General features: G+C 35.9%; 1 protein-coding gene across 5 annotated transcripts in view; it reads right to left on the bottom strand.

The window, feature by feature from the left end:
- Positions 1-10,388: 10,388 nt before the first annotated feature.
- The window catches only part of LOC131427355 (dipeptidase 1), a 715,435-nt gene continuing 701,650 nt past the window's right edge, over positions 10,389-24,173 (bottom strand). For all 5 annotated transcript variants that reach the window (XM_058590471.1, XM_058590475.1, XM_058590472.1 and 2 more), the window contains 3 exons: positions 16,944-17,019; positions 16,419-16,557; positions 10,389-11,311 (listed from right to left, as the gene is read on the bottom strand). In XM_058590471.1, coding sequence (XP_058446454.1) covers positions 11,204-11,311; positions 16,419-16,557; positions 16,944-17,019 — 323 coding nt within the window. In that variant the 3' untranslated portion in view covers positions 10,389-11,203. The remainder of the gene's footprint in view (positions 11,312-16,418; positions 16,558-16,943; positions 17,020-24,173) is intronic.

Consider the following 24,173-nt stretch of genomic DNA (forward strand, 5'->3'; position numbering starts at 1 on the left):
TTTAAGAATGGTATGCAGAGAAAGTGGTCCAGTTTGTTCCGAAAAACCTTAACCCACTCAACTGCCCTTAGTTCCGCCCTATTGAGAAATACTGGGCAATCATGAAGAGGAGACTCAAGGCAAAGGGAAACGTTGTCAAAGACATCAATCAGATGACGACCTGGTGGAATAAAATAGCTAAAACGATGGACGAAGAAGGTGTGCGCCGCCTACTGAGCCGTGTTACAGGAAAAATTCGAGAATTCCTTCAAAACCGTGACGAATAATTTTATCCGTATTTTGTCTTAAAAGTATGAAGAAAACGCTACATTTGTATAAAAAAAAGATCTTGAATACAATAATAAATAACTGAAATACAGGCAATTGTCTTTGTTCCAATTCTAAATGAAGCAAGCTTTAAGTCAAATTTTGCATGACCAAAACGGACAATGCACAATGGGAAAAAAATTCTATGAAAACCCGCAAAGAATTCTGTAGCTCATGAACTAATTGAGATAGGTCGACAAACTGAAGCGTTTCTTATGCAAAAATGTCCGAGGAATTCAATTGGATGGTTTACAATCGCAATCCTGCTCGTTTTACCCCAAATGTACCGCAGTTTTAGGGGTTTCCTATAACATTCGCTCTGTAACTTGAAAAGAAGTCGAGTGCGGTATTCTGGAATAGCCTACTTTAATGTAAAAAAAGTCTGTAGAACCGAATGGAAGAATCTACACTGGACACACGGAACGTTTTGGTGGCTATTTTACCCCATTTCTCCGTTTCATTATCTTATTATCCAGATATTGTAATCTGGAGAATCAAATAGAAGGATTTAAATTTACCGCATGAATCGTTCTCTAATATCATATGTTTACTTGTTAAAAAAAATTCTGGAGTTTGGAGAATGTAGAGTAAGTAATAACAAAGAAATTGGGCCCATCCGGACCACGGAGTTCAATCACTATCATCATCATCAGAGGTACAATCGCCATCAGTGCAGTCACTTTGTTCGTCGCAACTGAAAGGGATGCTAGGGAGTGTATCGATAAGTAGTTAGCAACATTCAAACAGTTATTACTCTGAAATGGCTTAATTTTTTGCAGCGTGTTTTGCGGTGACATGTTTGTTTACATGTCAATAACAGCTGCGCAATCGATTGGTTTCGGTACGGTTTATCGTTTCAATGAAATTGCAAAACGGGTGAAAGTGCACCACACCAGTGTCAAAAATATTATCGAGAAGTTCGGTAAGACCATTTTCATGAGGGATTTGCCCCGATCCGGTAGGGAAACGGGTCCCAGTCAGCCCGGCCGGGACTTAAAAATGGGTGAGTACATCAGGAAAAACACATCGGCGACGACGCGGGATTTGGCCAAGCAGTTCAACACCAGCATTGGGATGATTCAACGGATCAAAGTTCGGAACTCCCTGAAAACGTACAAGAAACAGAAGGTGTCGAAAAAGTCCAAGGCTGATTTTCTAATTTGGCTGATTCGATGATGTATTACTGGGCATTGATTCAGGAACATACACTCGAACACTTTTGGATGGATTTGCTTGTAAACTATTTTGAAATTCATACGATCCATATCCGTAATTGGGCAGATTTGAGTCAATGATCCTGTTGTCTTCTGGCTAGATCTTGCTTTTTGCCACTACTCGAAATCAACGGTAGAATGGTATACTACCAAAAATGTCACTTTCGTCCCAAAAGACATGAATCCACCAAATTGCCCACAACTTCGACCAATTGAGGAATTTCGGGCATTAACGAAGGCACATCTTAGGAAACATGTCTCGGCAGCCGAAACAATGCAACAGTTCGAAAAAGATTGGAAAAAAGTGTCAAAACTTGTCGCCAAGAAGTATGTACGGAATTTAATGAGGAACGTTCGCAAGAAGGTGCGCCAGCTAGTCTACAATGGCTAAGTAGCAAATGTTGAGGATAATATTCTGTTGTTGTAGTCTAATATTATCAGTATATCGAATAAAATTTGAATATCTAACACTTGTGAATTACTATTACTAACTTTCTGGGACAGTCTTTATATCGGCCTGAAAAATTAAGAATGATAATCCGAAAGGAAGTTATCAACTTCAAAATCATATTATTTTTGTAGTCTTTACTTTTGATCTTCTGATCGCTATTTTGATCTTTTGATCCACTATGTTCATCGTTGGCTCCGTTCGCAGTGCGGCTTTTGCTTCAATCAAATGCGGAAAATTCCTCAAAGTATAAACGCAAAAGATAGAACACAATGATAGTGTTATAATCCGCAATTACGTTCAAATGATTTAGTTCCTAACCATTTTCAGTGTCTCCACGTAGAATCAATAGAAGAGTTAATTCGATTTCCTCGTATACATTAGTTCGATTTTCAGTCAGAATAAGTGTCGTCACTAGTACATACAACGTCGAACGTCATGGGTGCCACGACTCGGTGCGGAAGGTTAGCGCTGTAGGGAAGGGCACACAAGCAAGTGGAAGATTTACTTTGTGCGCCGTTCGCCAAACGAGAGGCAACCGATTTGTCGGAATTTTGCTCATGAAAATGATTGTCAACTGTGTTGAAAGCTGTTGAAAGAAATGGTAACCTTTGGTTCTTTGCAGTATCCAAAGCATTTTACAAATAACTAATGAGATTTTAGTTGAAATGTATGACTTACTAGCTGACCCGTCGAACTTCGTCTCGCCCAAAAATTTGTTCGAATTTATGTTTTCGGACATCAAGATTATAAAACGACTAAGTGGTTAACGTTTCTCTCCATTATTTTTCTGAAAACTTAACCTACAATCAACGGAATTTGACACACATTTGCTTTAGCCTGAAAAGAAATATCACAAAAAATTAATCTGAAAATGTGAAATACTTCTGTTAAGCAAAAATCGAGCAAATGCACAGATTCTCATCTCTAATTAAAGAGTTTCTGTTCATTTGGTAGATTAGAATATATTTACAATTTGTATTTAGCGCAAGTAACCATACGTTCGTAAAAAAGATTTGGCTTAAGTAGCATACAAAGCATTCTGAGGAGTCTGTTTTTAAAGAATTGCTCATCCACTCGACGCAACAAAACAAACTTTGAAGCAGTTCCTAATACAGTTTTTAAACAACGAGAAAGTATCTTCAGAACTTTTTCTGTACGTTCAAGTTGCCAAAAAGTGACACGCGTATTTTAGAGCTCTAACAAAGTGAATATATTTCAGGTACTGCGGAACTTTTGGTTGCTTTGAGAGACGACGCTTAAATTTTAATTTGGTATTGATCTTACCAATTTAAAAAAAAAGAACATGAAATATAAAATTGCAGTTTCAATACATTATTGTAATCATCTTGAACATTGATCTAATTGTCCCTTATTATGTGCGCTTAGTGTAATCTAATTCATTCGAAAGCAAAATGCAAGAAAAATCTGTTAATTTGACCTTAGCGCTTCTACAGCACAATCTTTTCATTGATTTATTCAAATAATTTCTGATTTGTTAAACTCACGCTTACAATGGCCAATATTATTCATCTGACTTCATCGCACACAATCCATTAACTGGTAAACGATATCAGAACTTTTTCTTTTGTCTACAGTGATCATACAGTCATACGCATTCTGCCATTAATTCATTAATGTCGTATTCGCTTCATTCTAAACCGAGTCTCCACCCCAACTTTTGTCAAACCGTTTGTTTAAAGTCAGCTTCAAACCTAGTTTCAACGTTGTTGAACTGAAAATCGAGTCAGTTTCGGACCTGGTTTTTATATCAGGTTTGCTCAAACCCCCGTTGCTAAGTGCGGACCCAACACAGTTTCGTGAAAAGTGTCTGTTTGATGAAACTACACAGGATCAGTTAGAACAGTCATATGCATTCCACCAAGTCATTTTGCGAACAATGATTTTGATACCCAATGGAATGACGAACCACATGAATCAAATATGCATCTGAAAACTTCACACAAAACAACTCGTTGCGCGCCAAAAGATTCTTCCAACGATTTAGTATTCCTTTCTTCGACGGCCAAACACTTATGCAACTCGTTATGCGCCAAACATCAATCGTAGATCTAGCAAGCATAGACGACTTTTTTAACGGAAAATTCCATTGTCCATATAAAATAATTTTATTGATTTTTCCCACTTTTCTGGCAAGTTTTCCTAATTTTTTTGATGTACGAACCCGGTGGGGGTAAAAACTGATCAAACAAAAAAAGAATCATGTATTTCCGTCCATCCGTTCTTACGTGATGCGATTACAAAGAATGATCTCTGCATTTTTATATATATATATATAGATTAGTAGAACAATGAGCCAAAACAAATGTGCATTTTATAAAGTGATCTGTCACTTGTCGATAGGAAGCCTTACGTCAAACTCGCGGTCTCTAACATTACCTACAACAAGTTTCATAAAGAATTATTTATATTATTTCATGTTTTTGCCTTTCTCATATAGAAAGGTTATGCAATCACTTGAAAAACCGACTAGTGAAAATTGGCCCGGAGGGCCAAGTGTCATATACCATTCGACTCAGTTCATCGAGCTGAGCAATGTCTGTGTGTATGTATGTGTGTGTGTATGTGTCAAATAATCTCACTAGGTTTTCTCGGAGATGGCTGAACCGATTTTGACAAACTTATATTCAAATGAAAGGTCTCGTGGTTCCATACGGAATTCCTGAATTTCATCCGGATCCAAATTCCGGTTCCGGAGTTATAGGGTAAAATATGTTCAATATTGTACACCGTCACTTAAACCGGCGAAACAAAACACGTAAAAAATTTTCTAAACTGGTCTCAAAACTACACAAATCGATAGTCATTATCAGTAGGCAACTAACCAAATCGATTCCGGCTACCCTGGTTCCCGGTATCCGGTTCCGGAAGTACCGGAAATAGTGGTCATATATACCAAAATGGATCTCACTCACTTTTCTCAGCGATGGTTTGACCGATTTCCACAAACTTAGATTCAAATGATAGGTCTTCGGTCCCATACGGAATTCCTGAAGTTCATCCGGATCCGACTTCCGGTTCCGGAATTATAGGGTAAAGCGTTTTTAATATTGTACACCGTCACTTAAACCGGCGGAACAAAAACCGTAAAAAATGTTATAAACTGGACTCTAAATCGTTATTCCCAATCTTAGGGTCAATTGAAAGGTCTTATGGTTCTACCAAAAATTACTGCATATTTTCGGATGCAACAAACATTTAAATCGTAAATAATAGAGTTTGTATGTCATGTTAGTTGGTGGCCGTACGAACCGACTTTGAATATGCCGGTTCTCGGGTTCCGGTGCCGGAAGTGCATATAATAGTGAACCCCACTTCGTTTTCTTAAGGATGACCTACGCAATCAAAGCATTGTTTAATTCTGTATGTTATACTAGTTAATGCACAAACAATATCTTGGTTTCTTTCGAAAATCAAAGAAAATTTTTTTGAATAGAATACCACAATATTATACATGAGAAAGGCAGCATTACACCAATAGGTGGATTAAAACAGGTTTTTGTTTGTGTGTTAGAATATACTCATCTATAAATAATAACGAAAAAATTGTGTGTTGCTAATGTTCTCTGGTATGCGTGGGCCTACCTTCAAATGACTTTTTTTGTTCGAAAGGGGACGTTTATGCGGAGGTCTTAGGCTATAGTACATAAGGAAAATCCTTGGGGAAAGTAGAGAAAAACTAGAAAATTGGTTCGTTCAGAATTGGAAATTTTCCATTCAATGCATGCTAGATCTCCAATGATTGTTTGGCGCTTATCGAGTTATGCAATGCTGCTGCCCGCTGGAGAGCAAAATATGAATACTAGATTATTAACAAACCCGTTTGGCGCCAAACGAGCTGATTTGTGCAAAAATTTCACTGAGCCTACTTGATTCACAAGTTTCTTTATTTCGAATCACATGTTCAACTAAGTGAGAGCGCCAAATGAACAGCACACAGGTTTCCATTTTCCGATTTGGGTTCAATACCGTGAAGTCAAATTATAAAACGACTATAAGAAAAGAAAGTGATTAATATTTTTTCATATTTCGTTGTTTTCCTAAAATTCCAGAAATGTAAATTGATTCTTCTTGACAGATATAATTATTGCTTTCACAATGCACTGAGACAACAGGATCAGCACACCTCTGCTGCCACTTCAAATTAAGACCTTTAACTCAATCACCAAAACTGTTCGGATCTCTACTTTTTGAAACGATTCCATTCGAATTAGAAGGATGTTTTCTGTTTTTTTCGGCTTGAATTTTTCATAAGCATTTCTCGTGCTATACCTTTGAAGGATTTTTTGAACGGGATTTTGTGTAAATTTTTCTCGAAACGACCTCCAAATTTCGTCAATTACTTCAAATTGCAAGTTCGGTTATTTATTTGAGTCCAAACGTCTTCATTTGGCCCAAACGCGATTCGAATTATATCAACCCAGAGTATTCGGAAATTTCAAATTATTTGCATTTGAGTAACTATGAACAGTTTCGTCCAATTTACTCAAACCATCCCGTTTGCCTTCTGTTTTTAAATTTCATCGAATGAACCGAGATTTGGGAACTCATTGACATGTTTTACCTATTCGAATGATTCACTCTATTGTATGTATGTGTATGTATGTATGTATGTGTGAAGCCACCATCAGTTCAAGGCATTACCAGTGGATGCAGGTAGACTTACAGTAGATCCGAATTTGATTATCAGATAACTTTCATATTACTGCTGTTAAGAAGGCCAAAATGGGCTTTGAGGACCCGGCGCCTTCCAGCAATAACATCCGGCCATATAATAAAAGAATTCGCGGTACCAGCTTAAACCTGCCTGATGGTTTGTTTGTTAGAAGGGTGCGTCTTACTCATTTCAGACCTTCTGGGGAAAACACACAGCTTTCCCCTGTGAATCGGGTTGACATTTCACTCCTTCATCCAGTCATTCACTTGTAAGATACCCTGATGCACTCCCATCCCTCTTCCCTTACAATGTACTTGAGCATAGTATTATATAATGTAACACAATACACTTTAATATAATTTCCGGCAGTATAATACAATAAAACATAATATAGTATAAAACGATGCAAAATCGTATGGTACAATGTATTATAGTCTACTATAATATTTTATGATGAATATAATAGTATCATAATGTTATGTGACATAATATAGTAAAATATACCATAATATATTATAATATAGTTTGGTCACTATACGACACTGAATATAATAAAATATTATTATGCATCAAATATAAAAATGTAATACATCACAATGCAATATAATACACTTATAATTGTGTATTAAAAAAAATGCATTACAATACTATATAAAACAATACCAAACATTGTACCATAATATAGTATAATATAATACAATGTAATATAATATAATACCACAAAATATGACGTAATATAATATGATACAATTTAATAATATATGTGTAAAGTGAAATGTGTAGTATGGAAATGAAAATGTAGCTGATAATGATAAAGATTATAATGGTAACGATAGTAATAATAATAATAATAATAATAATAATAATACTTAAATACTACAAAATTATATAATAGAACATAATATAGTATAATATATTTTAATTTAATATAATATAATACAATGTCATACAATATAATATATTATAAATCAATATATAAAATAACAGTTAATGTAGAGTGTCAGTTATGCTCTTCTATCTTCGCAATACTGCAGGAAGTAGAATATTTCTCTTCTAATAACAATAATAATATCCACATCTATAAAAATAATATATGTTATTATTATTGATGACGAATTAATAATAGTAACAATAAATATAATAATTAAAATAATAATAAAAAACAACATAATATAGTACAATGAATTATATAATAAATAATAGAATGAATAAAATGATATGTTGCGATATGCTATGATATTATATTACTTGAATTTATATGTCATTTCTCATCCTATCATTCTGCCATCAACGCATTCCATCGACCAATTGTCACCACAGATACACGTGTAGGCATGAAACAGGAACCAGTGAGGACCAAGCTCACCTTGTGACGACCTTGATATTTAGTTAAAATTTACTTTAAAAATGATAACTTATAAGGAAAACAAATTCATATTTTGCGCAGAGGTACGTAGTACTACTCATAATAAAGCCTATAATATAATATAATATAATATAATACAACATAATGAATACAATATAACATAATATAATAGAATACAATATAATATAATAAAATATAATATAATATAATACAATACAATATAATATGTGAAATAATATGCTATGATATAGTATAACAGTTAATGTCGCAGTGTAAGTTACGCTCTAATAATAATAATAATAATAATAATACATGATGTAATAAACAACAGAATTATATGTTGTAATATACTATGATAAACACTGCACTTTAGGATGGGCTTCAACCTACAAGCCATTTCGCACCCTCTCATTCTGCTACTAACGGAGAAGGCGATAGCACCCAGTCGACGCCGTTCTATTGACCAAATGTCATCATAGACGCTCGGGGAGGCATGAGATAGGGACTTGTGAGGACTTAGTTATCTCACCATTTGACGACCTATTCGAATGATTCACTCTATTGCTCATAAACCGTCAAACTGATTTTGGTTGTATTTTGCTTGAATCATTTGGGACTTTTAAGAGCAGGAAAAAACTGCTTTAAAGTGCGAAGTTCACGTGTGTACCTGAATTGGGGAAAAATGTTGAGATCGAATCAAAAACAATTGTCAGATGATTCATTTTTACAGAACACTCTACCATTCTACTTCACTAATCTCGAGCAATCATGAGGGTCGTTCGATTATTCTAATTAAAGAGTATTCGAAATAATTTCCATCCCAAGATAATTTTTGAGCTGTGAGAAATTCACAGGGACAGTTACGGGTACAGAAATAAAAGGAACAAGTACAGAAGCTAAGTTCAGGAAAAAATAAAGAAGGTGCAGGAACAAGTGCAGAAAGTACAAAACCAAGTACAGAAATGAGGGAAACAAGTATAGGAAGTACTAGCACAATTGAGTGCAGAAAAAGGTACAGAAGTTACAGGACCAAATACAGAAAATACTGGAGCAGGTACAGAAAGTACAGGAATAAATTTTGAATCAAACACAGAAAGTACAGGAACAAACACACAAATTACAGAAACAAGCACACAAAGTACAAAATAAAGTGCAAACAATCGAGGAACAAGTCCAGAAAAAAAATTAAAAGTTTAAAAGTTAATCGCAAATGTTGTCGAGACAACAATTTTAAATGGCAAATTAGAAGAAGAGAAAGTTTTCATTCCATGCATTCCAATGATGCCTACTGCTATGCCATTTCAATTTGAACGTCATTTTCTCATCCGTTTAATCCATTCCGAGTCTGCAGCGTGAATTAAGAGTTTTTTTTCGGATGGTAAATTGTACGCTGCCTGTTTGCGTTTCGGCAAACCATCGGTTTTATATATTTTATCCTGTTATCCGCAATATAAAAAGGTTGGGGCCACTATCATAGAGCATTATAATGATATTTTTCTTCAATAATCATTAAAATTGATATGTAGTTTTGATTTTCTACACCTAATCTAATATTATTGCGCAACGAAGTGTGCAGAGGTCCGCTAGTGTTGTGTATAAAAGTCGTGCTTTACTGATTATAGTTCTGAAAGCAAAACTAATAGAAGCGACTATCGACATTCGGAAATGTGATAGAAGCGTATCAGTTTGATTCGTACTCGCGTCATCCAGTTATGTCTCTAACATTACCCATCCACTTTTTGTTATACACTCACACACTTTGAATAAATTCTGACCATGTCATCTTAGAGCTAGTCCAGAGTGAGTCATTGCAAATTGCGTCGAACGAAATCCTTCACGGGCAAAGTAATTGATTCTAGCGATTGGGAATAATTGGACACATACCATTTAAGCCAACGAGAAAATAAACATGGCGACAAAAGGACGTTTCACTCAATTAACACCTCTCTCAATTGAAAGAAAAAAACAGCAATCACCAAAACGAAACGGCGTCCTGGCTGTTGGTTGGCGGACTTGGTAGACGCCACAATTTTGTCGATTGGAGTAAACACCGGGATGCAATTCTGTTGGTGCCACTCGCCAGAAGTTATGCTTTAATTACCTTATTACTGGATGTTGCCCGCTGCCCGTCGTTGCGTTTTTGGCCGGAACAATCGTGAATCGTGTGATTTATTGTGTGCCGGTAATTACGATTTGTGGGACCAAATTTTCTGCTCTTTTACTTCGAAGGACGCGTAATCGGTTGGTTAATTTTTGCCCGGTTTCATTTCTTTTTTCGCTTTCGTTTCCGTGCCCGTGTCCATGGGTAAAATTATGAATATTGATTCTGAAAATCAGCGGCCTTCCATGATCGGATAAAGAACGCAACTACGAACAAGGGGTTCTTCATCAGAATTTGTTTTTTTTCTTTATTAGTTTTCAACATGTCATTAATCTCTACACAGTTATTGTTTGATTAAATTTCATTGTTTGTGTTTTCATACATAATTTTAGCCTAAAATTTCTCATTTAGAATTTTTTCTTTCGTTCCGCAACGTTTGGTATGATCTGCTCTTTCTTCAAAACTCTAGTGAGATAACTTCGTTTCGTCCAATTTGTTGTCTAACCCTGGGTGAATCTGTCGACTGATGATATACTGGCCATACTCTGCTTAGAAAAATATACGAAAATGTGTGTTGGTTGCCGTTCTTGTTTTTACTTCTTACTTTCTTTTGGGACAGTTTGGTTGTGCACCGTGAGTTTTGTTTTTTGCCCTTTCTAGTTGTTTATAATATTTTTTTCGGTTTTGGTTTTATATTCAAATTGTCCCAGTCGGGCTGGTATCCAATGAAGTTAGCTTATGATATGCAAACACTTTTTGCCGATTAAATTTTTCTCGTTCTGGTTTCGTTTTAGTGAAACAACTATTGGTTTGATTGTTGGCTTGATTTTTCACTTCTTACGGTCGGTTGCTCCGTGCCGTGAGATACATCGAATTGGTATGTATTTTGTTCGTTTTGTTCTTTTTTTATCTTGTGTGTGAATGTTTATCCTACTAGTAAGTCTGTGTACAAAGTGTGCTAGTTCGGTTTGTTTTGGTTTTGTTTGTTCGTTTTGTTGATTTGTTGTTTCGTTTATCTTACACCGTTCTCGTGGTGGGCCCTTGATTGGTTTTGGGGGAACTGCTAGCCGACGGGAAGGCTCCGTTTGCGTCACGTCCGTGGACCCGAATAGCGACAGTAGGATCTCCCGAGAATGTCTTCCGGTGGGATCGATTGATCGATTGGTAGCATGCCCTGTGCTTCCAGCTGGTCCCGTACCTGGTGGGGAAAAAAAGAGAAAATAAAAATTAAATTAATAAGACAACGCATTCATACACGGGCCAATCCACCGATTGCCAACACACTTTTGTATCATTTGTTCAATTTTTCGCCTTAATTCATTCCAAATTTAATATGTTCATTCGATTACTTGTTCTTTCCTACTTAAGAATCAATTTTGAAAAATATGGGAATCTTTCTGCATAAACTGTTGTTGGAATAAATATAAAAAAAAACGCTTCAACTGATTGTGAAAATCTTTTGAAAATCGTTAAGTGTGTGGAAATAATTCACTGAGAGGCAAATTTAAAACTATTTTCTCTTTTATCCGTTTTGTTTTTGTGCACAAAACCACTATCTTTTTGGTAGGTTCGTTCAAACGAACGTTCCTCGACTCGTTCAAATTGGACTGCTAGTGCAAACTCAGCAGCTTCCTTTGAACCCCTCACCAGATGATTAGATTTAAGCAAATTGACGCGGTTTGGTTTTATCGTTATCTAAATATACCTAAGTTAGGTAAATTTCTCATCTTCTGTAGGGATCAAGTTTTAGTTTAAGCGCATAGATTGTTTGCGGAAAAGAAAATTTACAATTTGATTCTTTCAAAATATTTGATTCTATTTTGACTCTTTTTCAAACTTTTTTATATGTTATGAAGGGCTTTAGATAATTGGCATTTTTTGTGCAATGGACACATAACCGTTTTCACTATTCTTTACATTTCGTCTTCGACTAATCAGTGCAGAACAGTTCAAATTGAACTGCTCAGTGCAAACTTAAACAATTCAACATATCGCTAAGCAGATGTAGTTAACGCTATTTGCAAAACAACGGAAATAGCGTTAATTTCACGTTAAACCTTCCGAAAACTTCGAATCTGCTAAACTACTCAAAACAACTTGAAAAACTGATCCAAAAACTGCTAGAAAAATTCTCGAAAACAGCTCGAATGATCCTACTCAAAACTGCTCGAAAACGGCTTCAAAAACTGCTCGAAAACTGCTTCAAAATCTGCTCGAAAAATACTACTCAAACCGGCTCCAAGTATGGCTCGAAAACTGCTTCAAAATCTGCAAGAAAAAACTGCTCAAAAACTGATCGAAAACTGTTCGGAAAATGTTCCGAAAACTGCTTTAAAATCTGTACGAAAAACCTACTCGAAAACTGTTAAAAAATTTCTAGAAAGAAGCTCTTAAAACTGCTCGAAAAACTAATCGAAAAATACTTTTCCAAACTTCTTGAAAAATACTCGAAAACTGATTGAAAACTGTTTGAGAATATTTTGAAAACTTTTCGAAAAATATTCTCAAAAACTACTCGAAAAACTACTTGAGTAATACTACTCAAAACTCTTCGAAAAACTGCTCGAAAACTACTCCAAAATCTGCTAGAAAAATGCTCGGAAACTGTTCAAAAACTGTTTGAGAAATGTTCGCTATACGAAACTGCTTCAAAATCTGTTTGAAAACACGAAAACTGAAAAAATACTTCAAAAACTACTCGAAAACTGCTTCAAAACCTATTCGAGAAACGTGATAGAAACTGTTCGAAAAACTGCTCTAAAAATACTTCAAAAACTGCTTGAAAACTGTTTCAAAATCTGTTAAAAAATGCTCAAAAAACTTCTTCAAAAACTGCTCGAAAACTGCTTTAAAATCTGTAAGAAAACGATTGCTTTAAAAATGCTATAGAAACTGTTAGAATACTGCTTAAAAATCTGATCTTATAAACGGCTCGAAAAACTGTTCGAAAACTGTTTAAACACTGCTCGAAAGATATTTCTTAAAACTGCTCGAAAAACTGCTCGAAAACTACTTTCAAAACTTTTCAAAAACTGTTTCAAAATCTGTTCGAAAAAATACTACAAACTGTTTGAAAAATTGTTAGCAATTACTTAAAACAGCTCGAAAGATGCTCAAAAACTACTAGACAATGCTTAAAAACTGTTCGAAGAATAATACTCAAAACTGCTTCAAAAACTGCTCGAAAAATGATTTGAAACTGTTCGAAAAATACTACTCAAAACTGCTTGAAAAACTGTTCGAAAACTACTTCAAAATCTGCTCGAAAGAACTGCATGAAAAACTGTTCGAAAATTTCTTGAAATCTGTTCGAGAAAACTGCTTGAAGAACTGCTCGAAAAATGTTCTAAAAAGTGCCCGTAAAATATTACTCTAAACCGCTTCAGAATCTGCTCGAAGAAACTGTACGAAAGACTGTTCGAAAGCTGTTCGAAAGCTGTTCGAAAGCTGCTCGAAAATGATCTGAAACTGTTCGAAAAATACTACTCAAAACTGCAAGAAAAACTGCTCGAAAGCTACTAGAAAAACTGCTTGAAAGAACTGCATGAAAAAATGTTTGAAAACTTCGAAATCTGCTCGAAAAATACTACTCAAAACAGATCGAAAAGTGCCCCAAAAACTGCTCAAACACTGTTTTAAATCTGCTTGAAAACTTCTTGAAATCTGTTCTAGAAAACTGCTCGAAAAATGCTCTAAAAACTGCTCGAAAAATGCTCTAAAAACTGCTCGAAAAATTATACTCAAAACTGCTTCACAATCTGCTCGAAAAAACTGTTCGGAAGACTGCTCGTAAACTGTTCGAAAGCTGATCGAAAAATGATCTAAAACTGTTCGTAAAGTACAACTCAAAACTGATAGAAAAACTGCTCAAAAACTACTTCAAAATCTGCTCGAAAGGATTACATTAAAAATTGTTCGAAAATCTCTTGAAATCTGTTCGAGAAAATGCTCGAAAAATTGTCTAAAAACTGCTCAAAAAACTCCTCGAAAAATGCTCGAAATACGCTCTAAAAATTGCTCGAAAAAGGCTCTAAAAACTGCTCGAAAAATACTACTCAAAACTGCTTCAGAATCTGCTCGAAAGACTGCTCGAAAACTGTTCGAAAGCTGCTCGAAATTGATTTTAAGCTGTTCGTAAAATACTACTGAAAACTGCTAGAAAAATTGCTTGAAAACTACTTTAAAATATGCTCGAAAAAACTGCATGAAAAAATGTTCGAAAACTTCGAAAGCTGCTCAAAAAATACTACTCAAAACAGCTCAAACACTGCTCCAAAAACTGCTCGAACACTGCTTCAAATCTGCTCGAAATCTTCTTGAAATCTGTTCGAGAAAACTGCTCGACAAACAGCTAGAAAAATGCTCGAAAAATGCTCTAAAACTGCTCGAAAAATACTACTCAAAACATTTTCAAAATCTGCTCGAAAAAACTGTTCGATAGACTGCTCGAAAACTTTTCAAAAGCTGCTCGAAAAATGATCTAAAACTGTTCGAAATATAGTGCTCAAAAATGCTAGAAAAACTGCTCGGGAACTGATTTAAAAACTGCTCGAAAGAACTGCATAAAAAGCTGTTCGAAATCTTCGAAAGCTGCTCGAAATATGCTTTTCAAAACAGCTCGAAAACTGCTCCATAAACTGCTCGAAGACTGATTAAAATCTGCTCGTAAGCTTCTTGAAATCTGTTCGACAAACTGCTTGACAAACTGCTCGAAAAATGCTCTAAAAACTGCTCGAAAAATACTACTCAAAACAGCTTCAGAATCTGCTCGAAAAAAATGTTCGAAAGACTGCTCGAAAAATGATCTAAAACTGTTTGAAAAATACTATTTAAATCTGCTTCAGAATCTGCTAAAAAAACTGCTCGAAAACTGTTCGAAAGCTGCTCGAAATTGATCTAAAACTGTTCGAAAAATACTACTGAAAACTGTTAAAAAATTGCTTGAAAACTGATTCAAAATATGTTCGAAAAAACTGCACGAAAAAATGTTCGAAAACTTCGAAAGCTGCTCGAAAAATACTACTCAAAACAGCTCAAACACTGCTCCAAAAACTGCTCGAACACTGATTAAAATCTGCTCGAAAACTTCTTGAAATTTGTTCGAGAAAACTGCTTGACAAACTGCTCGAAAAAGTGCTCGAAAAATACTACTCAAAACAGCTTTATAATCTGCTCGAAAAAACTGTTTGAAAGACTGCTCGACAATTGTTAGAAAACTGCTCGAAAAATGATCTAAAACTGTTCGAAAAATACTACACAAAACTGCTAGAAAAACTGCTCGAGAACTGCTTCAAAAACTGCTCGAAAGCTGCAGAAACTGCTTGAAGACTGCTTAAAAATCTGATCCACTAAACAGTTCGGAAAACTTCTCTGAAAATACTACTCAAAACAGCTTAAACACTGCTCCACAAACTACTTGAAAACTGCTTGAAAATCTTTTTGGAAAAACTTCTCGAAAAACTGCTACAAACTGTTTGAAAAACTGCTTGAGAAATGCTTCAAAAACTGATCCAAAAACTGCTTGGAAACTGTTTGAAAACTACTACTCAGAACAGCTTGAAAACGATCCCAAAAACTATTCCGAAACTGTTTCAAAATCTACTATTACTCAAAACTGCTCTAAAAACTGTTCCAAAATTGCAATTTGCAATAAATATTTTTTTCTGTTAGTAAACAGATTCTAATTCCCTAGATGGAACCAACCAGCGAAATGTTCACAGGCCATTAAGAAATTTTGGCTGGACTTGCAGGATGACTCGTTGAAAGAGGCATTTCTAAATCCGTTTTCAAGATTGTAACTGATAAGCCTAATTCTAGAGGTGCACTTTCAATAAGATACAAATACGAAGAATATCGATTAACCGGAAGTCGCAATCTTGAATTTCGTAACATTTTTTTTACGACCTGATTATATTTATAAAATCCCGCTTTAATCCCGCTAATTGAAGTTTAGCTCAACTTCAAACATCTTATTTTTATCGAAATCGGAGAAGCAAGAGTACAAAGGTGTGTCAGTGATTCCTGGAATGGCTCATACGTTTAATTAAAACATGTCACTTAACGATATCGAAAACAGCGAAGCTCAACACTGCGGTATCTAAATCAAACTAATTATCCTAATTTTCCCTTGCATTAATTAATCACTGCGTTCACGCTTGATTGGCAACCGTTAACCGCGCACGATCAACGACAAACAAAACACTGGCAAAGTACGAAAAACGTTGCCGAACCAAACGAAATGCGATTTCCAGCTTCAGCCTTCAGCCCTTCTTCCCCAGCTTCCCCCACCGTGTTCGCGCACTCACCTGTTCGACTTGTTTGAAAACTCTAATTAAATTCTTCCCCGCTAGCTTGGCGATATCCTCCTCGGTCCACTTTTCCGACACGAGCAGCTCGGCGAACAAGTACGGATACCGCGAGACGTCCTCCAGTCCCTGGGGCACTCTGCGATGGCGATGGAAGTATTTTATTTATTTTTTTTTTGTCGTTATTTGTTTTGCATCGGCAGCCACAGCAGCAGCAGCAGCAGCAGCATGAAACGAAACAGCATAGGAAATCAAAAGCAAAAGGATTAAAACTTTTCCGGTGGTTTGCACTGACGCGGATGGTTAGTTTCTTAACTAGCTAGCTGTTAATTGGTGTGTATTTCGTTTTTTTTTGCACTGATCCTGCGGAAAGTTGGGCAATTTGTTTACGGGGAAAGTTCGCGAAAAAGTATCCGCCAACTGTCGGCATGGGTTTCCATGGATTTTTCAAATTTCTTCAGTTGGGCGGTGAGTCATGATTTATCTTTTGTTTTTTTTTTTCGTGGAATAAAATAATTAACTTACAGATTCACGCCATCATATCCGGCGCCGATGCCGACGTGGTCCACTCCGGCAACATCCCGGATGTGATTAATGTGCGCTACGGTGCGGTGGTGAGTTGTTTTCGTCGGGTAGCCGGAAATCCGCCGAAAAATGCGTGGTGTCCGGGGGGGGGGGGGGGGGGCAAACGATAATGACGATAATGTGATCCGGTTTCCAGCCAGCGCGCCAGTCAGTCCCGCACAAATCGCCGAGGAGATCCGGTCGGTCGGTTGCGGTCGAGTAGAATGGAAGAAAAGATAGACAAAACAAAAAAAAACACAACAAGCAATTTAATTAAAAATTGAGTCCTTAATTAAAACAATTTGTTGATATCGTAGCGACCGGATTCCGGAAGAGTCGTATCTCGAGGGGACCCCGGTATTCATTCGGTTACACACCAACATTGGTTTCGTGGTGTTTCGCCACGGTTGGGACCAAATTAGTATGGACAGGATGCTACCCCAGGCCGCATCCCGGGGTTACCCCCAAAATGAGTCATTGGTTGGAAAACAAGAAAGGCAAGTGCTAATTAAAAGTTTTTGCCATGCTTCACGACGAACTCGCATCCTGCCAACGGTCCGTCTCATTATGGCGCTTGTATGCGATGTTGGTTTAGGGTTTTCGGGTGTGGAAAACGAGATGGAATATAAGCTCTACCCAACTATCAATTTAAATTTGTTGCAACTTTGTGCTACCAACGCTACACAATGATACGAGCGTGAAAGTTCCTTACGTTCATAAATTAGATAGCACCCCAAAATTAAGGCACGATCATCGTCCATTCAAAGAGGAAACCCCGCCTGCATTCATTCACTGTCAACAGCATTTGAAGCAGTGTGAATTTGCTGAGGCATCGAAGCATTAATTGCGAAGTCATGATAGCAATCAATTTTGTTGCCTTCTGCAGTCACTTTTGGAGGGAGGGGTGACCAAAAGTGAGTATTATCCATTGCTCGCTTACCAAGCGGAAAAAAGGGTTGAAGTTGAAAGGGTCTGCTGAATTGAGTTTCATCCGAATTGGCACTGGTCTTACAAGCCAGTTGTCGTATGTTCGAAACCCGGCCTGGAAGGATTCTTAGTGTCAGTAGAATCGTAGCCGGGGGGGCATGCAATGGTTCTGTACGCTAAGAATCGGCTGCGAACAGACGTTGAAAAAGAAGGTCAAATTGGACAAAAGTAGTCTTCTAAGAATATTTCCTTTTCGAGTTTTATAACTATGAATTTAGCTGTAGCAATGTTGATGTTGGGTTGTCATCTTATGACTAGAATCATTCTGGTCAAAAATAGTTTGTTCAATCAGCGATGCATTAGTTTTGAAATGAAAATTACAATTACTTGTTTTTTTTTCTCTTCAAAATGTCCAATATGAAACTTACATCGATTTCTCGTAAAATGTTAATGAGAAAAGCACCATTACACTACTGGGTGGATTAAAACAGGTTTTTATTTTTAATGGAAAAACTATCAAGTTCTTGCAAACAAAATCAATCATGCGTTTACATTGCAGCTTTATTAGAAGGAAACACATGGTGCATAGTTCTAGTATTTAACCCCTGGTATCACATCACTCGTTCGTTAATCAATGATATTTTGTGATTCAATGAGCTCAAAGGCAAAATATAGCATCTGTAATGTTTTTTTTACGATAGATTTATTTAGTTTGTTAAGTCGACACTTTCATCACATCGGTACAGTATCAGTTTATGCTGAACTACTAATGCCACCTTATAATTCATCATAACCATTAAGCAAGCGAAACTAGATTGGAAAACCGTTTTTTTAATAACTATTATATACATGATTCGGTTATTACCATGAGGACATCATTTGCTTCCGCAATTCTGAGATTTTTGTGCAGGGAAAATTCTAAGCCTACTTGTATTGTGTAACGGGTAAAAAAGAGCTTATACACTAACTTACCAACTGATACAGAGAGCGAATCGATTCAATTGAAGATTGCATCGATTTTTGTCGGAATTTACTTATAATATTATGTGACATTACATCTATTGGTTCTATATTTGTGAGTGTATGTAACTCATTTGTACTAAACCAGGGAGGACGCTTCAGAATCATTTTCAGAATTTTATTCTGTATCCTTTGAAGCGTTTTCTTTCTGGTGGAACAACAACTTGACCAAATTGGTACTGCATAAAGCATGGCTGGTCTGAAAATTTGTTTATGAGTTAACAATTTGTTTTTTAGACAGAGCTTAGAATTTCTGTTTATAAGAGGATATAAACATTTAATATATTTATTACACTTTGCCTGGATTCCTTCAATGTGATCCTTGAAAGTGAGTTTTTTGGCATACGTTAAACCTAAGTATTTAGCTTGATCAGACCATGTCAATTCCAAGCCATTCAATTTGAGAATGTGATTATTGTTTGGTTTAAGAAAAGAAGCTCTTGGCTTGTGAGGAAAGATAATTAATTGCGTTTTTGCTGCATTTGGTTTAATTTTCCATTTTGACAGATAATCACTGAAAATATTTAAACTTCTTTGTAGGCGACTGCAGATCACTCTTAGATTTCTACTTGTGACTTGTGTCGTCACAGAATAGCGATTTCTGACAACCAACGAGTAGATTTGGAAGATCAGAAGTGAAAATATTATACAAGATTGGAGCTACGCTCGAACCCTGCGGAACACCGGCTCGTACGGGTAGCAATTCAGATTTACAATTCTGATAGCTAACCTGAAGAGTACGATCAGTTAAATAATTTTGAATCATTTTGATCAAATAACTAGGAAACTGGAAATCAGACATTTTTGCTATTAAACCTTTGTGCCAAACACTTTCGAATGCTTTTTCTAGGTCTAGAAGAGCAACTCCAGTGGATATCCCAGAAGATTTATTTGCTTTTATCATGTTCGTAACTCTGACAAGTTGATGAGTAGTTGAATGTTCATGTCGAAATCCAAACTGCTCTGGTAAAAAATTGAATTCTCATTTATATGAGTCATCATTCTCAACAAGATAATTTTTTCAAAAAGTTTACTGATAGAAGAAAGTAAACTAATTGGTCGATAACTTGATGTTTCTGCTGGATTTTCATCAGGTTTGAGGATAGGAATTACTTTAGCGTTTTTCCATCTTTTTGGGAAGTAAGCTAATGAAAAACACAATTTTAACCAGGAGTCTCAAGGCAACATCGGGAAGATTTTTATAAGAATATTAAAAATTTCTATCATTACCAGAAGCCTTCATGTTTTTAAGTTTCCTAATAATTGATTTAATTTCATCAAAATTCGTCTCGTCTTGTGATAACACTTGGGTTGAAATATGCTCATATTTCAGTGAGATTTCATTTTCAATAGGACTCACAACGTTCAAATTAAAAATGTGGACACTCTCGAACTGCTGAGCAAGTTTTTGAGCTTTTTCGCCATTGGTAAGAAGTATTTGATTTCCTTCCTTGAGAGCAGGAATTGGTTTCGGAGGTTTCTTAAGAACCTTAGAAAGTTTCCAGAAAGGTTTAGAATAAGGTTTAATTGGATCAACTTGTTTAGCGAAATTTTCATTTCGCAAAAGAGTAAACCTATGTTCAATTTCTTGTTGTAAATCCTTAACTATTTTTTTATTCAATATTATAATATAATTTTAAGGCACACTGCTTAAGCTCTAAGATGCCAAGGGTATTTACTAATCTTAATTACGACTAACTTAAAACTAGAATAGTATCATTATGTAATGTAGCGGTAGCGGTTCTCGAGAAGAAATCCTTAACTATGATTTTCGTAGCAGGATCACGAGAACGATGATATTTTCGTCAACGAACATTCTTCAACCGAATGAGCAGTTGAAGATTGTTATCGATGATAGAAGATTTTATTTTATTTTGAATATAGAACTAATTGGATTAATTAAAGCTTCGTTGGAAAGTCTGAATGTTACAGGAAGATGATCTGAGTCAAAGTCAGCATGTGTAATCGGTTCACTACAAATGTGACTTTGATCCGTTAGAACCAGATCAATTGTAGACGGGTTTTTCACGGAAGAGAAACAAGTCGGATTACTGAGATAAAGAACTGTAAAGTAACCAGCAGAGAGTTGGTTATTACTGTTATTTTTCAATTCCACTGGACATGCTTTGCTTTTAAGTCCCCTAATACGAACATCGAAGATAAAATTAGATGTTTAATTTGCGTTGGACAAAAATGGCAACTCCATCACCCATTCCAGTAAACCTGTCAAATCGATGAACCACATAATGTGGATTAATTTTCAATTTGACATTTGGTTTAAGAAAAGTTTCTGTCACAATGGCAATATGGATTTTGTGAACTTTGAGAAAATTGTGAAATTCATCTTCACTCGATTTTAAAGATCGAGCATTCCAATTTAAAATATTCAAAAAATTATTTAACATCACTGTTAAATTTCAAATTCATTATAATATTATTTGAAAAAAGGCAATCCGATTTGAAATGCTTCAAAAACTGATGAAGTCGAATTCATTTGGATGATCATTTGAAAAAGTTGACCTTGTAGGTAGATCATTTTATTTTCAGTTATATCACCTAAATCGACTTCATTTAAAGAAGCGAATGGCATTGTAAGAATATTTGTAGGTAGACTGCCATTAGAAGAAAATGATTTGGCCGGTCTACCTATTAATAAATTGTTTTCGTTAGAAGATGGACTGCAAGGCGGTCCTGTGTTTTGATTATTTACATTAGAAGAAATAGGTGGTAGATTTCTACCTAATATACCAGCATAACTGACATTAGAAGAAGATGATGACGAGGTCGATCTACCTTTCAATAAATTGTTTTCGTTAGAAGACGAATTCGCAGGCGTACCTGTTTTTTGTTTTAAATTCGAAGAAATAGGTGCCTTAGAAGAATTAGGCGTGGCATTTGGAACGGTTTTTTGATTTTCAGGTATGTTCTGTAAATTTGACTGATCGTTGATTTCACTTGTTGTTGTCTAATCGAACGAGCGTTTAAAGTTTTCTCCCTGACAGGACATTTCAAATAATTGGATTTATGACTTCCATCGCAATTTGAACATGAAAATTTATCAGTGGTTTCATTCATTGGACAAACGTCTTTCGAATGCGATTTACCACAATTCAAACACCGTATATCCATATGACAATTTTTGGTTCCATGGCCGAAGCCTTGGCAACGACGACATTGCGTTAAGTTTGCAATACGATTATGCCGTTTATAATGTTCCCAATGAATTTTAATGTGGGAAATGAAACGTACTTTTTCTAAACTTTTCAAATTGTTTACATCATTTCGATTCAAGTGTATTAGGTAAAGTTCATGGGAAATTACAGGGCGTGGTTTAGAAGTACCATTCGCTCTTTTTTCATAAGTATTACTTGGTAAGGGGTAAAACCAATCTTCCCAGAACGACAAGCGTCCATTTTGGGAATTTTCGAAAAAAATTCTTCTATGTCGCTACAATCGGATTCAGGAATAATCTCGTAAATATTGTTAGACGGCGTAGAATCAACGGAAGGGAAATCCGTCCGTTGTGTTTTATTTTACAGTCAGATTCTATAAGATTGTGAATGTTTTTAGTAAAATGTTGAATAACGGATTGTGATTTATTCCGTATTGAATTATTTTTAGCCTTAGGCTTGTTGCCTTACCGGTTGGACGCAGGCATTTTTGAAATGAATAAAATTTTAAATTAAATTAACTAGGCTAAATTAGTCTTCGATTAGACTCCTAGTTTGGAAAAGTCTTGATAAAGACTGATTAGTTCGAAGAATAGTTCTTTGAATAGCTAATCTTAAAAAAAAGGCTGATTAATTTCTTAGTCACTTTAATATCACTCTTTGTATCAATTAGTCACTCTAATATCACTCCTTGTAAAGCCTTGAGAAAGGCTGACTAATTGTTAGTCTTTAAAAAGACTGTTAGTGATTCAGGTAGCCTTGAAAAAGACTGAAGCCTTGAATCAATGAAACTCTAGGTAGCCAGAAAAAATTTCCAGGAGCCAAGAGCTATACGCGTGCGGTGCGAACCACTGTTCAACACCGACTGAGTAAAGCAAAGTCTTGACATTACATTCCTTTCGTGGAATTTGGCCTTTCTGTTTCAACAGTCTTCGCAGTCGATTCTTAGCGTACAGAATCATTGCATGGCTAGTACTATGAATTCTACTGACACTACGAATCCTTCCAGGTCGGGGCTCCAACATACGACAGCTGGCTTGTAGAACCAGCGTCCTATGCATTGAACCGCCAACCCGGGACATAATGGAGCATTTCTTCGGTGGTTCTTCTTTTCCGATTCACTCGGAATGTCGCATCCCTACTAATGTATCATAATTTACTTAAAGTGTTAATTATTTTCTATACGAGTCGAAAATTCTTTTCAGTTCAATAATCACTTTTGAATCTGCATTTATGCATCGAAGAAACAAGAGGTCAGAGCCCCTTCCAAAACGAAGTCCTGGGTACCGGCCTGGCCTGGGGGCAAGATTTATTTGCATGCCTCTTACTAACTAAATGGTCTTTTTTGTTTTGTTCGGTGGGTCCCATCAAGGGCCGCGTGCCCCAACTGGCCTTCTTTAAAAGCGGTCGTGGTAGTCACAATTTTAATTCGCCTAAATTCATATGAAAACACACTTTCCGAAAGGTAGACGAAGTTTTCAATGTTTTCTTCGATTAAATATTGTTAAGCTGTTTAGCGGTTTGTATTTAATTTTTGATTGGAAGGAACACTGCATCAGGAGACCTCTCCATTCTTTTATGTTTCAGTACTTTATGGAAAGTTTGTTTATTTCTTCGCTTACTTTGATCATTGTTGAAGTAAAAGGTTAGGTTGGTGCACTCCGAGTCAGATTGCGTCCGTATAATTTGAGATATGTACCTTATACTATGTTCACTCTATGAGTTAAAACATGTTATAACTCCGATTTCATGTTTTAAGCGAAATAACATGTTTTACTTTTGCGTTATTTCATATTCATAAACGTCACATTAAAACATGTTTTCACGAAATAACATGATGTAATTGTCAGTAAAGCACAAGCCTGCTAGCATTTTCCTTCACTTTTCGACTATGTCAGTTGACAAGCTGTTCAACAACAGCAGTTTTCCATCAAAGTAGTCATGTAATCATAATAAAACAAAACTGAAAACTGGTACCAACGTTGCCAGGTATACCGATTTCTCGGTATTTATACAGATTTTTGACCTCTATATCACAATACAGATATGTTCTCCCAAAATACCGATAATTCAC

The sequence above is a fragment of the Malaya genurostris genome, chromosome 2, assembly GCF_030247185.1.
Source record: "Malaya genurostris strain Urasoe2022 chromosome 2, Malgen_1.1, whole genome shotgun sequence".
Taxonomy (NCBI): Eukaryota; Metazoa; Arthropoda; class Insecta; order Diptera; family Culicidae; genus Malaya; species Malaya genurostris.